The sequence below is a fragment of the Xiphias gladius genome, chromosome 2 (genome assembly GCF_016859285.1).
Source record: "Xiphias gladius isolate SHS-SW01 ecotype Sanya breed wild chromosome 2, ASM1685928v1, whole genome shotgun sequence".
In the NCBI taxonomy this organism is placed as follows: domain Eukaryota; kingdom Metazoa; phylum Chordata; class Actinopteri; order Istiophoriformes; family Xiphiidae; genus Xiphias; species Xiphias gladius.
This window is the reverse complement of record NC_053401.1, coordinates 15,056,503-15,075,198: the sequence shown is the minus strand read 5'-3', so window position 1 is coordinate 15,075,198 and position 18,696 is coordinate 15,056,503. Positions and strand designations below refer to the sequence as shown.

Here is an 18,696-nt window from a genome sequence, read left to right as displayed (position 1 = left end):
GATGAACGAGACTGCCTTGACCCCCCCCCCAGCAACAATTCTGCAAACATGAAACAGCATTGAATCAAATTTGAGTTTAGTAATAAGTAATATGGTAATATTTAATATTTAATATATATATATTTTATAATAATACTATAATAATAATTTAGTTTCTCTATAATGAAATTCTTCCTTTGTGGTCCTCTTTGAATGCCATTTATCAATACGGAAACGCAAGGTATAAAAATGAAAATATTAAAGTAAAGGATTATAAATAGATAAAATATCAGAAGAGATAAAAGACAATAAATATTATTAAATAAATATATTAGGAGAACACTCTGTACAGGTATTGTCTCAAATTTCTCAAAAGTGGAGGTGGGGGGCAGCTTGTCACTTGTCATTACTCTCTGGTAGACAAAGTATAAAATGGTGACACTGTTTTAAACCATATCTTTGACATTTCTGTACTTCAGTTTCTTGACATTTATCAGCTGGCATAAACTGATACCAATCAATCTGCAAAGAGTTAACATCAAAAAATATTTTGGCCAGGCTCTATATTTTGGTTTGGCTCTAATCTGCTTTCTTGTTTTTATATATGGATTTCTTCTCTTAGACTGATTTAATATCTTCTCATGTCCATTGTCTCTGTTTCAAGTTTTGTTTTCATGTTCAGTTTAATAGAGATTTGCATGCTAGCATGCAAATCTCACATCGAGGTAGCAAGCCGGAGTGTCAGCAGGGAGCTGCTGTGGTCCTGGCCCCAGCAGAACCCATGGTGCCAGGACCTACTAAGAGTTCTGCAAGGCATGGGGCACCAAAGGGCCCTACAACTCTTTCATGGTCAAAATCCAAGTCAGTTCAATGGACATCTAAAGGCAAGTGCAAACTGCTACCAGTGTAATGCTATTCAGATATATTTAAATATTGTGGGTAATTAGCTTACCTGCTTAAAAGTATGGCTATTTTCTGCCTTGGAGACCAAGTAGGCAAGCATGTCCATATACGTTATTTGGCCTATGGTCAGATACTATAAGTTGAAGAGCATAGTCCGTTTCATAGTGGCCCCCACCTCACTTGGTGCCTTGCCACAGTTTTCCGGGCTTCAGTGTAGTGTTTTAAACTCAAAGAAGTTGAAAAAAGAAACCAGGCTATATCCACTGAGGTTTAACTCAACCCAAGAGTTTGCTCTGCCTGCAGACAAATATGACCAATGAGGTTGTTCTGCCCCCATGAAATGTTTCTTGCCACTGCACAGGGATTTCATCTTATAAGTTTAGTCAAATTACACCTCTGATGGATGTGCATCACTCCTGTGTCAGCACTTCTCCTTTTGGCTCAACCTCCGACTACTAACAGGCTAACTTCACCACCACTCCATTCACACACAGCATGAGCCCTGGTGATATAAAAGTGTAATCCATTATTCACACTTCTTCCAATTGTCTTCAGTTGGGAGTGGCTGCTATTACCTTTTTATAGCAAATGAAAATAAGGGGAGGTGCAAAACAGCCGATATTGGATCCTGTTGTTAATTAATATGTGTATTATTCGATCGGCTTAAGCCGGGGGAGGAAGTTAATTGCATCACAGTCAGTAAGTTGATAATGCACTTTTGTAATTGTTCGACTGTATAAAACAGTGCTCACATTAGAAAGACAAAAGGCAGGCCTGATTTGCTTCTAGAGAATGGTAAGAAATTAGCTGTTTGGTTTTGTAGTGTTTCGAAGCAAAAATAGGTTTAACCCTTGGGTTGGAAAACTGTAAACGTGTACTACTAAAGCCTGTCTATGCACTTCACTTACTGCACTTCTGCTGCACATTGACAAACTAACACATCACATTATCCCATATTATAGTAGTTTTCACTGACTGATAGCCCTAATAAATTATGCTTTGTCTGACATCAGGCTCTAGCCCCCTAGAGCTTACATGCTTTTTGAAGTCATGCCGTATTGCCTTTATTTAGGCATTACTTTTTACATCCAGGCTGTACAACCAAATTTGGTCCTCCACAAAGGAAAACTGGCCCAGAGCTTGATGTTGCAAAGCCTATTTCAATGTGATGTTTTCTTCAGTAAATTCAGTATTTTATTTGTTTTGAATAGAGGGGTTCAATACAAGGCATATTAATAAGCTCCCTTTATTTTAAATATAGAAATCTCTGTTAATAAGCATTAATATCACAAATAATAAATGTCGAATAGGATTATTTTTGTACCCTGTGGTGAGCTTCCTGCCAGGTTTGGGGACCTGTACACATACTAATTTCTTTCTATGGGTTGTGCTGTCATCTTGTGGTCAACTCTGGTAATAACTCTTAGCAAAGTAAATGTATCTTCAACACATAACCTTTCTCAATCCCAGACCAGCTGATTCACAAACTTCATAGCAATATTTTGGTGCCATTAAATATCTGAACCTGTTATTTTGTTGCTTGCACTGCTAAACAGTTGTTTGGTGTATTGCCACGCAGTGGCACTTCTAGCCCATTTAAACCACAGCATTCATTTTAGCTGCGGAGTGGTTGAGAATTAAGCCTGTTACACAGGTCATCAAGAGAAAAGTTATAAAGTAGGACAACGTATCATTTTACAAACAAAATCAACATATCATGTATTGTAATATCAGTCTATTGTGGTGTCATAAAACGAACCATATTACAATCAATTGGTAAATTGGTTTTAGACAAGACTTGTTCCATTAAAAAGAAATAATGCACATATCATAGATACAGGACATATGCGTTTTTATGTATTTTCTTACCATTAAAAAAATATATGCTGTAGTGCAAAGCTTATACTCTGATATAGGTTCAGATCATACTGAATAGTTAAACAACTGAACGCTAAAATCATTCAGTTTTAAAAGTGTATGGTCACCTCAAAAAGCATCAATACGTGTATCAAATACATGACAGTATTATCTTGGCATGCAAAAGGTAGCTCCAAAGGACTATTTATTTTTTTGTCTAGTTACCAATGAAAACTCATTACAACACAGCTTAAAAACAAAAGAATAAAGAAACTCTCAAATAAATAGCACACTTACTGATGAATTGAAAAAAGCTAATTAATCAAAGCCCTGTGTCTATGTGGACAACAACAATAACTCAGCAGCTTTACTGTCCAGTCAAACTACATAATTACCTTCATAACATCAACAACAGCACAAGGAGATACTCACAGCAGTCAGAGACATTTAAACGCCTGTAAAGAAATCAGCTAGCAAAGAGATAGACAGGCCTAGGGTGTAACTGACTCACATTTTTATGATGTTAAAACCCATTCTTCTGTGTTTATCAACTATCAATGTCATATAATGTTTACGTTTTGCTTTTAAGGTCAATTTCTTTGTTTGATGACAGAACTCCTCATCTCCTCTTTCCATTGCTGCTTGCAAAACATGGTAGTTTAGCTGAAGTCACATCTTTAGCAATACTGGAAAACAAGCTAACACTGGTTGCTTCATTTAATTTATGTTGTTAACTCTATTGTTTGCTGTGAGGCCATACTTGTGTCACATTTCCAAAGACGCATCCACTGACAGTTTATTAGTGGAGTTGTTTTTTTTTGTTTTCAAACTTTCTTCCTTTTGGTGGAGTTCAGTAAGGCTGCAATACCATCTTTGACCACACCGACTAGCAGATATGTATTAGCTACTTCAGTAAGTAATCATACATTTGTTTTACCAATTCCCTTCGGTGTTTAAGAAATTTTCTCCATCCCCGAACTGCCTGTTAAAACGCCTAAATAGACACAAGATGAAAGTAGACACAGATAAGGGTAAATAGACTTTATTTTTCAAAGCACGTTTACAGTATTGGAAATGTAATTTTTTAATTTCACCTCTTACCCAAGGCAACTATTCACTTTAATGCAACTTTTAGACAAAAAAAACCCCAAAATAAAACAAAGAACGCCTATTTACAGTCATTCATATTTGAGAACAAGCAAAGATATTATTACATTTGTTTTCTGTACATATAAACATATGCTACAGTGACCAGAAATTTAAAAGGTACACTTTTTTTTTTTTTTTTACAATGTTAAATACAAACACATTTCAGAAGTGTAGTCCTGGTTCATGTTATAATAGGAACCGAGATACCTTAGATGTACGTTGAAAATGCATTAATTTTTTTCACATGGAAGGGGAAATAAAGCCTATAGGAAATAGTTCAGCTGTATAATTTTTAAGATTTTGTATATTCTGATTATGTGGAAGTCTAATTTGACAAATTGCATTAATCTGTGCATGTTGTGTGTAAACGTTATGTGACAGTGTACTAAACAGACACTGAACAGAAAACAATCTTCCACAGAACCATTACATGTTCCTCAAAGACAACTTCAACCAGTAAATTTAATCAAAACCACTTACCATCAAGTGCACTTTTATGGAAGATTCTCATGTTCCAGCCAACGTACATACATTTCAAATTCATATTAGGTCTGACTCAACTACTTCTTAATTCTGCCATCTTAATTCACTAACAAAAGACACACAACTCTAAATTAAAGACAGAAGAGAAGTAACAGGGCTAACCTTCAAACTTCAAAACTGTCAAGTACAAAATAAGAGCTTTCCCAGGCGCACAGGCAGACTAACATGGCAACGTCCCCTTAGCTAGTACTGTGCGGGAGGGTATACGAGTGGACAATCGAGGCCTTGTCAGTCAATCTCTTCACGGAGCTTGGCAAACTTGTTACACAACAGAGAGCACCTTGACAAATATGTAATTAGCAAATTTGTTTTTGAGTAAACTAGAAAACTTGTTTTACCACATTTTACATGTAATGTTTGTCTAAACTGCGCAAGAAGCTGAAAATCAGGTGGTCATTTTGCAATTTAAATTTTTTTAAATTCTTTTTGGAATAAACTATATTTGTCCAGGTGTCATGTGTTACTGCAACAGCAAACATTCACACACTCTCAACCTTAACATTTCCATTTAAATAAATATAAAAACTGACATTTTTAATATAACTGCCATTGTAATCCTCATCCTTGTGCTACATGGAAAATTATATAGTGTGTATTATGTGCATGCAAACAACAAAAAACAAAAACAAAAAACAAAACACATGTCAGCACTTTGGTGTAGACTTGTTAAAGTAACCAAGAGATTAACTTTGTTTTTAAAGAGCCTCCAAAAGCTCCTTTTAAAAATATTAACATGAAGGTCAAAGGTGAATATTAAGAACAGCAACTGACAGCAGCCATTGGTGCTCATGCTCCCCCTAACAGCTGACTTTTATTTATTTATTTAATTTATATTTATATATATATTTATATATATATATATATATATATATATATATATATATATTTATATATATATATATATATATATATATATATATATATATATATATATATATATATATATATAAATAAAAAAAAAAAAAAAAAAAAATTCATCAGGCCTGAACTGTAATATTAAAAACTTTCCCTGAAATTGAGCACACAATGGTATGGTCTTGTCTAGTACAACATGGCTTACAGTTGATGTCACAGTGAATAAAGTCCCTAACACTGCTGACCTATGTGACCTACAACCAAATTCCTTTCTAGCTTTATGAACATGGAATGTTCAAATTACAGTTAAATGCATTTTTTTGTTCCCAGTTAAGATTTAGACAAAAACCAAGCTCAAAACAAACCTGAACCCTAAATTACAGTGAAAATCTCCCCCTAATTAACTCAACGGAGAACTTAGATATAAACACAAGAGGTTGTCCTACAACTAGATATTTCTACCTTCAGTCTAGAAAGCCAAAACACAAACCCTCACCAAGCTACACAGCAACAATGACTACGTGGCTATTGTGGCTTACCACACATGCATAGAATGTTGGGGAAAATAAGGGTGAAAATAAAAGTCACAAGGCAGGCCACAATTTTTTTTTTTTTTTTTTTTTTTTGATGGTGTGGCTCATATCACATGGGATTAAGAGACAGCACTTGGCCTTTCCATTTCAGCATGCTTTTTTTTCATTTTGGTTCCTTAGTAAACAAAGCAGGCTTTGTATTTCTATCATGTCGTTAAAAAAATTCGTCATTGGCAGAGCTGGCTCTAGAGGGTTTTCCCCATGAATGTGCATATAAGGAAGGTGTCTCCAGACAAACAGAATAGTGTTTGAGCCACCGGTCAGTCATGTAGGTGGTTGCTATGTAATGGTTGTGAATTTGGTGAAATTGCATCTCTGTCCTACTGTTTATAGTGATTTGAGCTATGAGAAAAGTTGCTTACAAACACATATACTGACATCATATTAATATCCTAGTTGATATTAGAATAACTGAAATGACCACAATAAATTTAGCCATGTGAACTTCACATTATGGCAGGTCTCAAGTCCTTCACACACCCATTCTACAAATTTGGGCAGGCTCCTGGTTAAGAAAGGTGTGACTGCAGATAATGGATAAGACTGTGGCCCATTTGATCTCTAGAGATGAGGACAGTAGAGGGGACCTGTAGGCACTGAACAGGACTGACTCTCAGTATGGCTCTTCCTTACACAGACCCCTAGAGGACAGTCGGCTGTCGGCATACGTGGCACAGAGCAGGTTGGTTGGGAGGAACATCATAAGGAAGAGAAAAATCAGGGGGTGGGGGCTTTTATTCAGGTAAGTTCAGCGCAGCCGCATCTGGTTTCATCTTGAAGTACTGGTTGAAGCGCAGGACTGCATATCTTAAGAGTAGAGACACACAGACAGAAGAGCAGCGTCAGTGATAAGATAAAAATTTATGTGACATGTTCGTTAGATGGATACCAGTGCATAAATAACAGACTGCTTAGACACACTGTACACTGAGATGACACAAATAATATGAATCTGGATACTTAACATTTAGTTCTTAAACATATGATTAAATGACTTCAACCTGCTGGGCAGAGCAGAATGAAATAGCTCATGATAAAGTGTGCTTGCTGGTTTATTTCAAGATGGCAACATACCCCAAGAAGTCAAAGTCAATGGTGGAGAACTTGGCCTGAATCAGAGCCCAGAGACCCCAGATGAAATGAGATGCCTAGACACAGAGGAGAGAGAGAGCAACAGTAAGACACAAAGGATTAGCATGTATTTGCTTACTAAAAGTAAATGCTGTTTCTAATTACCCAACACAGCTCACTCAAGCATGTTCTAAACCAGCAGAAGCCCTCTGGCAACAACAACAAATGGCTGACACAGAAACACAATTGCTTCACATGCCCATCCCCCACACTGCCCTCTTTTCCTCTTGATAGTAAACAAGGCAGAAACGAGCTCAGGGGAGAGCGCAGAGACTCACAAGGGTTACAAGTTGTCATTAAGAGTGCCTCCCTTATACTGGCCGCATCAGTGAGCGGATCAAATATACTTCTCTCATATTCAGAGCAGGTTGCGCAGGTTATAGCCCACATCATTCTGTACTGTACTGTAAACTACACCACACTATAATCCGTGTTTGCTGGCCAAACACTTGTGGCAGCAAGGCTGGAAAATTAACTCGCAACAAGCCCTAAGAATCTTACTATACAAGTGTTATATTCCCCATTCTATATTGTTGACTTATTGAAAAGGACACAGTACAGTAGTTAGAATTACTAAGGGTCTGTTCAGACCTGGCATTAAAATGCATCTCCACGTGTGTCTCGAGTGACCACTTGTGATGTGATCTAATGTCCCCACTCTAAATGCAAAGAAATACGTACATAAAACACAAATTATTTCAGTCTGCAAAGACCAAATTTGTTGTTGCTTTTAGAGAGAGAGAGAGAGAGAGAGAGAGAGAGAGAGAGAGAGAGAGAGGGGGAGAGCGAGAGAGCTCTACAATGAATTAAGATTTTACCCATTTGAAATAGTGAAAAAAATGTAAATTCAATATGTGGCAATCGATGTTGATATTCTGGCTGCCAGACATAAAACAATGTAAGGGAAACACTTTGAGATGTGTAATAATATTTTCAGTTCATTATGAAGCTGTGGCAGGACGAGGATGTCAGTTGAGTAGGTCGTCTTTCAATGTGGCCCAGGACATATTTGCGTTCACACTGCTAAAAGAATGTGGCCATAAGCGCGCCCAACCACTTCCGAATGTGGTCTTGAGAGATAGGATTTTGTCAACGCTTCTTGGGTGCATTCACACCTGTATTTAGAGCTGTCTACTTGCGATCGGATCACCCAAGCCACACATTACTGGCCAGGTATGAACAGGGCCTAAGACAGCATAGAGTAATACTTGTCCTTGACCACATATATCGTATATGTCAAAACTAACATATAACTTGACTGTTAACTAGCTTTTTAACTATTGAGAAAATATATACATGTCAATTTAATACTTGGATTTTAAGTTTTTAAGATTCTATCTAGGTCAATTAACAACTTTGTTTCGCCACTTTGTCTTCAGCCTTCACTACCCTCAAGGCACATCAAGGAGAAGTGTTAGGAAAACAGAAGCCACAAGATTATCAGATGTAACCAGGACAATTCTTTTAATCATAATCACACAGAATAAATGTCATCTACCATCTATGCCAATGACAGAAACGGTCACCATCTTTTTCTTACAAATTCAAGACTTGACCATAAAGATTAGCCAGGCACAGATATGCTTTGCTATAATCAACTGTGTTTAAACAGCATGTGTACAAATGCTTACCAGGGCAAATCGGTTGACTTGGACATGGAGAATCTCCACTTCTCTATCAGTCACATCACTGCCCTGGCCTTTGTGCTCCTTATAGGCCTCCAAATAGGAGCGGAGCCACTGTAGCTGAAAGGTCCGTTCTGGGTAGTTACTATAATCCACCTCATTCAGGCCTGGAACAAATAAACACAGAAATTAAAACACTCATATTTCAGGGAACATTTTATTCACACATATTTTTATGTATACCAGGTAGTAGACTAACCAGCAAACTCATTGAAATGGTTCCCAATGTCGTAGGCTTGGTAATTGTACCCAGCATATTCGTAGTCAATGAACTTTACATTGCCTGGAAAGAGAAGCAGCATTGTTTAGACAGAGACACAGGAAGCAGAAAAAAATGATTATGCTGTGTTTTCCCTTTGATAACTCAGAACTTCAAGGCTTTTCATGTCATACTGTAACTTTCTTCCTGTCTGACTGGACTGGCTGGCTAGTTAGCCGATTTTGGGGCAAGGAGTAAGAGTTTGTATTTTGAGGGAAGAACACTGTAGCGAAAGATTTAAGCACAGAAAAATGAAATAACGAGAATTAAAGAGAGACACATTTAGACTAAAGAGGTATTCTTCAGAAAATAGCAGCCGACAAACACTTCCTACACAAACAACAATGCTGCTAAGATTTAGGGAACTCAGACTCAACATATATATACTCAGAACAAAATCTCCTTTTAAGTAAACGAGGGAAATTTATCTTTTGTCTTTTGTCTTTTTTTTCTTTGCTATTTTACATTAGTAATACCTAAGAACTACAAGGGAAGCAATCCAAAAGAGAACATTTATATAGCTTGCACATTTTCATGGAGTTTGAGCAGCCAGTCTCCAATGGTTTCTTAGTTATCAGACTAGATGTACTAGTAACTGAGTTATCAGCCTTTTTCCATGAAACCAAAAAATAGCAGCCGGGATACATTAGCAGAGATGAAAATATTCCAAACCTGATGCAAGACATGGAACACATACAAAAGTCTAGAGGAAAAAGGAGTACAGCTGCCTTTTCAAAGAATGTTTGTTTTGGATACATGCACAGAATAAAGGAAGAAATGGCCAGTTAAAGTTTTATTTTAAAGAGATGGAAAAAAGGCTAAAATTAAAAGAAAGCAAAGGGAGAAGGAGGACAGATATACTCAAGTGGATTTTAGACAAGTACAATGAGCTGCCAAACAAATGTACAGCAACACACTCTTTAATAAATGTTCTCTCAGAACTTTGTTGATTTACAGCAAACAATGTACCTGATGCTAACAGAGTAACTGAGAGACACCTGGACTTATAGCTATTTGATAAAGTTTGTAAAATACACTCTCAGCAACTACTAAAGAGTCTCTAAGTGCCCACGAAATATGGGTGAAAATAAGAGAAGATTAAAGACAAAGAGGGAAGAAGAATGTGTTGCTGTCTGATTGCATTTGTAGGTCAATGAAAATGTGAGGTTCCACAGTTATTACTGTTATGAACACAGAAGGAAGCATTCAGTCATGAACGGTAGACCTCAAAATACAAACCCTTACTTTTACGAACCCGGTTGTTACAGTGACTTTACCACAAAAAAAAAAAAAAAAAAAAAAAAAAAATTTACAATTCATTAAATTTCTCTGCTCTTAAATGTTTTTGTTTGTTTTGGCCTTAGCTAATTACTTTGCCCTAACATATGGAACATTATTTCTTGAGGTGTTGCTTGACTACAAGAAAGACACTTTGAGGTGGGTTACCAGCCGGCGTGTAGGTCCTAGCGGGACACAACTGAACACCTCCGGGCAGTGGCTATAGCCCCCTGTGCAGCAGATGAAAAGGTTGGGGCAAACACGTCTTCCACACATGCTCACTCTCTCACTGACACATTTGTCTTTTAGCCATTCTTGATCCCACGCAGTGTCCAAACATCAACCCCTGCAGCAAAACTCCCATTCCTTTTCTTCCCACCCCTCCTCACACATGTAACCTCACTTCCCCTTCGCACAACACTCCCCTCAAATGCTCCTTTCTCATTGGTCTGCTGTGAACCCAATAGCGTGACAACTCCACTGCTTCTGCAAATGAGAGAATCTTTAAGAGGCTTCCTGTTGGCTGCTGAACTGCAGATTTTTTGACTCTTGGGACAAAGGAAAATGTGTGCAGATTTTTATTTTCTTTGCAAACATCTGAGTAAATTGAGATGGGCAGGGAAACTAAGCCTGTGACGGAGGCTGAGAAAGTAAAGGGAGACAAAGAGAGAGAAGAAAAGCAATACAACACTTATTGTTGGTATTTTTTAAACTTTTAACAGAATCGTGAGAAATCAGCAACAAAAACGATTGAGCTTCAACAACTTCTGTTATGGTTTTATCAATAAAGGAAGTGGTAGCTGCTCTGCTGTCACATTTGGCATACAAGTGGTTTCAACTCTGCAACTACAGCTGAGTAGAAGTGACAGGAAGCGTGGTAGATGTTCATTTTCTTTTCATGCCTACTCTGTTTTTCAATTCAACAAACAGCTGTAAGTGCAGAGTAAGACAGGGAAGAGTACAACGACGGTTTAGACAGCTTGAGTGGGCACAGTCAGAAATGTAGTTATTATGGCTCGGAGCTGAAGTGCCTGGACTCTATTGTGGTGTGCATTCTGTTGTGGTTGTCTTTTTTTGAAGCGGTCCAGCTGTATTTGCAATGTTAAGACATATGTGATCATACCAGGATACGGGTAAACTCTTTTCTATTCTGGGTCTTAATCAATAGTATTTCCAAACAGAAGCACTAATAACCTCAGCCTCTTTAATTGTACTTACTGAAGCATGAGACATGATTCTGCAAGTTTGCAAAACATCCATAAATTTCTTGCACAGACTTTTACATGCCTGTATAAGAGATCTATACAATACGTTAACTGATTATTATCGTAATATGTCCCCTCTTTACATATGGCATTTTTCAGAACTGGAAGTACAGGAATTTAAGGAACTTTCACAGTGGGTGTTGGCCACTGGATATCTTTATTTGCTTGCTGAACCAGTCAGCACTTGTTTGATATGGAGAAACACAGATTCAAATGAGATTCTGCAGGTGTGCACATCGAATGTATGTTAACGCTACCCAGATACAGCTTGTCTGTGTGCTTAGGCAAAGATATTTCCCTACATTTTTGCAGAAGCATGTTTCAGCTTTAAAAGGATAAGGCTGATGGTGTTATATATTATTGTTAATGCCAACGAATTCCATGAAAAGCACAAAACCAAGAATGCATTAGTCTCTCTCTCAGTACTTTCCAAATGAGAGACACAAGTCACAAATGTATTGTTTTAGTTTTAAAAAATGCTCACTTATTTCCTACAACAGCCGGCTGCCGTAGTTTTTAGCAAATGTTACTCAAACAGGAGTGAGTTTATCGAGGACTATTTTCAGCTGCAGACAAGTACACATTTGGTGAACTAATGAGTAGCAACAGGACAGTTTATGTGGTACTGACTCAAAATAAGCTGACTGGTGTGTTTTTAATAGTTCCTCATAGGTAAAAAAAAAAAAAAAAAAAAAGGGGTTTTGGCTACACAGGCATTACTTGTTAGTTGGATAAATTCATTGTTGGTTTTGATTTTTTTCATGGAATTTTTTGACAATTTGAAAAATACAGAATCTCATCAGACATATCCTTTCACATATATGGTCTGCCAAGTGATCAATTTGGTGTTCTGCAATGGAAATTGTGCCGTGTAGAGCATTGATGGAGAGTAGCTTTATATTTTAGGCATTTGGCTGGTGCTCAGTGTGACTTAAAGCAAGTGGAAATCATAAAAAACAGTTTTGTAACAATCAGTATTTCAAGTAGCCTAGAAATAAGATGTCAAAGGGAACTGCTGGCCAAGCAGCATTGGAGGGTGATAAGTAGGTACGTGGCTCCTACTGCTGCCATGAACTCATCCCGATTTGCCTGAGCAGTGGGCAGACTACGTGAGGGCCCTCAGAGCCGACTGTGCGTGAGGTTTGTCTCTCTCCATTGCCTCCCCAGGGCAGGGTGGCGCAGGGCAGCCACAGCCTCAGCTGTCATTCCTAGGGGAGAAAGGCTAGACACAAGGAGCTGTGAGAAGGGCCCCGCCCCTCGTCGCAAACCGACGAGGAGGCTGACAGCTCTTAAACCCTCCCTTAAACACCCCCACCCCACCTCCCACATACATAAAATACCCTGTACTATCCTCTTTCCCCCTTTGCTTATTGTTTCTCACCCATTTACTCCATCATTCCTCTGCAACAAAAACAATGCTTAGAACAGTTTCACTGTACACTGGTACAGGTACACTCTCATTGACCGCTGTCATTAAAGTCACTCAGGGCAAAAGTAAGCTAATAAGTTTGCCTGAAGACATGTTGCTTGAAATTCATACCATCAAAAAACAGCAACATTGCTAAAGCACCAAACACATGTGCTGTCAATAAAACTGAGACTGTGTATGTGGTATGATGTAACAGCATTGTTTGTTGAGGCCGATAACAGTGGTTTTCATTTTAAGCTTTTAGCACAGAATTAGAACGACAGATCAGACAAAATTTCGAAAAAAAAAAAAAAAACCCAAATTAGAAAAAGGCTCCACTGTGCACTGATTTATAAACAATACAATGGCCAGGTTTAAAAAATAAAATAAAAGAAAATAAATTAAAAAAAAAAAAAAAAAAAAAAAAAAAGGTACAATAACTGAAATCTGGTACACTGATATCTGTGACTGATGCTGTGTTTGAATACATCTATGCATTAATAAAAAAGGAGAAAAAAAAAAAAAAAGTTTGGCAACATTCAATCAAATGGATTGTCTTGTCTGACCGTTCTAGTTCGATGCCTGCCTCCCAGTGCAAACACTGACAATGAGTGACGCATGTGACTAGGGTTGAGGAAGTGCAGGTAATGCAATCCTACCTGAGCATAGGGACCAATGCAGTTCACACTACAACACAATTCAGTCATACAGTAATGCCTATGACTACACTTGCGCAGTTTATACTCACCTTCTGCCTGGTTGTAGATGATATTTTTGCAGAGCAGGTCGTTGTGGCAGAGAACTACAGGGGAGCCCAGCACCGACAAGCTCTGCTGGAGCCACACCAGCTCTTCTCGGAGGCACCGTGGGCTGGGCACCTCAATGCTCAACCTGGAGGGGGTATAGAGTCAAAGATGGTGAGTATATTGAAAAGAGGTAGGAGTATTAGGAGTATTAATAGAGAGACAAATGGAGGTAAAGTCAGTATTGGGAACCTGAAAGTAGAGTTAGGAATAGAAGCAAGGACAGAGATAGAACCTGATATTCAGAAGCAAAACAAGGAGGAGAAAGAAAACGACATGTAATTTTAGAATCTAGCATTGCGCAAAACAATTTATGTGGCAATAATGGCAAAAAAAGGAAAAGGGATTCACTCATAATTGCACAGTCTAAGTCGATATAAAAGTACAAAATGAATCCACAGGATTTGGGAACAGACTTTAAGCACACATACACCAAATTTCTCAACAATGCCCAACATGACACCATGACAACAGCTGTGTCTCACATAAACCTAATTTGAGCAAAATGGGAACATTTCTGACAAGAAAGATAAGCTTCATTAAAAGAATAAGAAAAGATCAACTGAAATCTTCCCAATTTCCCTACTACAATAAAAGATTTAATGACTTTAGTTAAGTCCTCACTTCAGCTTATTCACCACTACATTTCCAGTCTATTAGGTTAGGTTGTATTGTTACAGTTGTTTGACCATTAATGACACAAAACGCTGATACATAATACTACTTACACACAGCACTATGCGACCAAATGGACAAAAAAATGTTTGTCCATTTTCCATGTAGAAACTGCCTTTATTAAAATGGATATACATGAGAAAACACCTACGCAAATAAGCAAATTGCATTTTTCTGGCTGCATGTTTTCATAAGTCTTTATCAGCATTTCTCTTGCAATGTTAATATTTGGGTGGCTTCCATGGAAATAAAAAGGCCTGTAAAAGTCAGTGTTTGTTTTAGATTCAGTTTGGGTGCCAAAACACATGAAGGTACTTGTTATTACCAATGCAATTTTCAAACAATTAAGACTTAATGGTGCCAAGTATCCAAAGTATGTGAGTGAAATATGATAATCGTAACTCAGTTTGCCTATGATGCAGCGCACGTGTTCATTTTGTGTCAGTGCTGACACAATATGAAACCTAAGCTACCTAGATATTTAGATGGAAATGTAAGAGTTAAGTAACATAATAATGATTTTAGCTTATACAAGATTGATACAAGGCTGAAAAGCAGTAGCAAGTATAAACCAACAATCTGTGACAGGCCTTCTCAACTACATTGATTTTTGTTTCGTTGTTTCTTTGAGGATAAATGCACTGTTTTACATTTTCAGGGTGTTTCTCTTTTATGTTTCACAGTTTAGAGAGAAAATGTCATACAATCTTTTATGTCATCTCTTAGGAATGCCATAGCTGTACAGTGAAGTCACACCTGCTGAGACTATGAAAGGAATTCAACGTACTTCCTCAGTCATGTGAGACATGTAGAACTGATAACGAATACTCGTGTAGTGCCACTGCACCTTGTTGTTGTTTGGATCATTTGTGACTCACTGATAAGAGAGGTTGGGGGTCATAGTTCCATGTAGAGATAATTGAGAACGGAATCATACAAGAGGCAGCGCCATATGTTCCCAAACAGCCTTTCTTTGCACTTCATATCAATATCAATGACAATAGTCTTATTAATTTCATATTTTCAACTAAGTTTCTTTATACTCCCAATTCATATTTTAAATCACTACACTTCGGTTTAAAGAGTTTTGTTATTGTTTTGTGTTTTGCACTTATTTAGTCTTTTAAATTAGTGGCGAATTCAAGTCTATGTTCTATTATGCTATTTTTTTATTAGTCTAAATGGTTGGTATATAAAACCTGTAGATAACTTGTAGTTGAGTCAAACTGAAAAAGTCACAATAAAAAATTTCCATCATCTTCTATGGGAGCTGTACAAGTTAATCTAAACACATTTTACGTCTAGACGTAGACTCTGAAAGTGAAACTGGATAAGGCTTTAAGGCATACTGAAACATTTAAAGGGCATCAGGCGAAAAACTGTTAACCAGCCACATCTGAGTGTCTGGCAGAATTCCATGACTATGAACTACTAAATGGTCTCACCTGACATTCCGCTCAGGGTCCTTGAAGTACTTGGGGATGAGAGCAAAGTACTTGCCCATCTTCAGCCACAGGTCAGACTGGGGCACCCAGCCATTATGGGCATGGATGGCATGGTACTTGGCCAGCTGCCTGGCAATGAGCCTGCATGGTAGAGGCGACAGAAATATATGAGAATTTTTTTCTGCTTTAAGCAGCAATATTCAACCACGCTCCAGTGTTGCGAATTAGCAAAACTGGAGCAAAAGAGTTAATCATTTTTAAACTTCCGGATAAAATCTCAGACTTCATAATTTCCACTGGGTTGCAGTGTATGAAAGATTCTCCTTATCTGGGCCTACATTTTGGTGAAACCTTGAAGGCCATACGTATGACTAATTTTTAATGACTTTTCAGAATTTTAACAGTTGCTACTGCACCACCATTGGGAGAATTGTTCCATACTGTGTATATGAAGGTTGGACTGGATCAGACAGCAGTGCACTTGTGAAGGAAGGAAAGAAAGGGAAAGAAGAGAAAGAAAGGATGGAGGGAACAAAAGAATAAAACAAAAAAACAGAATTGGCCCCTCAAGTCTTGGGGACTAAAGATATGCAAATAAATGCAGTTAAAAGCATTTAGGAGGTTAGTGTGTGTGTGTGTGTGTGTGTGTGTGTGTGTGTGTGTGTGTGTGTGTGTGTGTGTGTGTGTGTGTGTGTGTGTGTATGTATGTGTATGTGCGCGAGTCTGTCAAGCATGCATTGACAAGCCTCAGGGTCGTCAGCAGTGACAGGGGAAAAACCTAACTCTCAAGTCAGATGTCTTTCTGGAAACACCCCTAAAGACTTTTGGCAGAATAACAAAGCATTTTTACCTGAAAACAGGTTGGCTGCGAATGTGTTCAGGCTCAAGGGCAATTCCTTGCAGAAATTCATAACACAGGCCATTGTTGAAGGTACAGTAGAGGCGTGGGGCACAGCGGTGTGCGTGTAGTACTCTGAAGCTTTTCACCTCATTTTCCCGGTCGACCAACAGTTCTGTTTTGTTGCCGTAAATACGGACCAGAACCACATCCTGCATGACTGCACCCACATAGCAGCCCAGCAGCTTATTGGTTATTCCATCAGTGAAAAACTGTAGAGAAAAACAGAGGAAAGAGTGAAAATGCGCAAATCAAGGAAAAAAAGAAATCATCATTTATCCTGTGCCAACAGTTAGATGACAGTGGGACCATCCTCCACATAAAAACCTAGTTCTGAGAGGAGTCAGATTCTGGGGAGGAATTAATGTTACAATAAAAATTTAGGTGTGTCTGGGGTGATTTAAGCTTAACTGTCTCCGTTCTGGAGCTGGGAACATTTATTTATTTATTTTTGGTTAACATACCAGCACTAATTGTTCACTCTAAAAAGGATTGACTGAGAACGACAGGATTGTGGGGAATTTTATTTTTCATGAGGAAGCAATGACTGGCATTTGCTGAGTTCCCACTTTGCTCTCATTGATGAGTATCGGCAAGAGTGGCAGAGCATGTGATCAGCTCTCATCCTCACTGTATTTCCCAAGCAGAGCCACACCCCTTGTCTGTTATTGGAAAGTAGAATAATTCACTTTCAGGGTACCTGACAAGCCTGTAACGTTAGAGTGCGTGTTTTGCAGTGCTTCTCTAGGATAACACAATGTTGTGTTTAAAAATAATGTTCCCATTTCGGTTTGCTTCATTGTAAAACTAGTCCTGTTTGACTTTGGCATATCAAACAGGTAACTTACAGGATTAGATTAAGTCACTTATGCAAAAAGTAAATGCAAAAAAAATCTATAGTCATGCTCTATTTGTCAACCTGTGATTCTTCCGGACGTTTTCAAGAATAGACAAAAGATTCCTACCAATCTCTAGCCCATACTTAAACCCTCCCAACCAATTTCTTAAATTCCAGAAACTCAAGTCATTGGGGCGCAGGTTGATGATAATTTAAGGCTAAATTAACGAATTCCACCTCTGCTTTGTCTATATGACCACCTCCGGGTAAGTTGCTTCTTGGATGAGTCATTGCCTCTCTAGCAGTTCGTGCCCGACATAGCATTCACACGATTGCCTAAGAATTAAGGTAAGTATAACGTCGCAGAGGAACTGGCTTGACTGCACCAAAAGCGGCGAGAGACTCCCACTGTTTGATCATGACCTGAGTTGACGCAAATGCTTTTTACAAGGGCAAAACATTAACCCCACCGGGGCAAAAATACCGCAATATCTACGGAGCTGTAATTTAGCGAGGGGATTATTTATCATCTGTCTGAGGATGTCAACAGCAATTTTATAACGATATTAACGTGGTATTTCAACTGCCTATGGTGTCATTATGCTGGCTAGTTGGCGCGATATTAGCTCCTGGAATCAATGAACGTTAGTATTATTAGCTAACTTGAGTTTTTATATGGGAACATCTTGCTAGCTAAACAGCTTTAACTACAAAGAAAGGAATATTCAAGCACGAAAAAATGTAGAGACATGTCATACCAAGCAGTCGAAGAGTATAATGTTTTTTTACAAAAAAAAAGATACAAACAACACCTTCATTTTGACCTCGGATGGCTTCCAACTCGGTCTCAGCTCCTTGATCAGTTTCAGTGCACCGTGTCTGTAGTCGCTCTCGTCAACTGTCACATCTATTTTAGGCACAGCAGGAGCCTCGTCGGGTACGTGAATGTAGTTGGCCATGGCAAAACCTTTATTTCTTCGAATATCGTAAACTTTGACAATTGCAGCGGCGTACGCAGCGGTAAAATGCGCAATGTATGAAAATGTGTGACTAGCAGATGGAGTATAATCCTGATGAACTCGGTGTGCGGCAACGCCTCTCAAAAAATCCCACCCACCTGGAAAAAAAAAGT

At 38.2% G+C, this 18,696-nt stretch overlaps 1 protein-coding gene across 1 annotated transcript; it reads right to left on the bottom strand.

The window, feature by feature from the left end:
- Nucleotides 1-5,888: 5,888 nt before the first annotated feature.
- On the bottom strand, nucleotides 5,889-18,696 carry etnk1 (ethanolamine kinase 1). The gene is made up of 8 exons (XM_040145916.1): nucleotides 18,377-18,696; nucleotides 16,679-16,938; nucleotides 15,829-15,969; nucleotides 13,654-13,796; nucleotides 8,895-8,978; nucleotides 8,642-8,802; nucleotides 6,954-7,027; nucleotides 5,889-6,686 (listed from the first exon to the last, which is right to left on the bottom strand). The coding sequence occupies exons 1-8, from the start codon at nucleotides 18,521-18,523 to the stop codon at nucleotides 6,614-6,616; spliced, it is 1,083 nt and encodes a 360-aa protein (XP_040001850.1). The 5' UTR covers nucleotides 18,524-18,696; the 3' UTR covers nucleotides 5,889-6,613.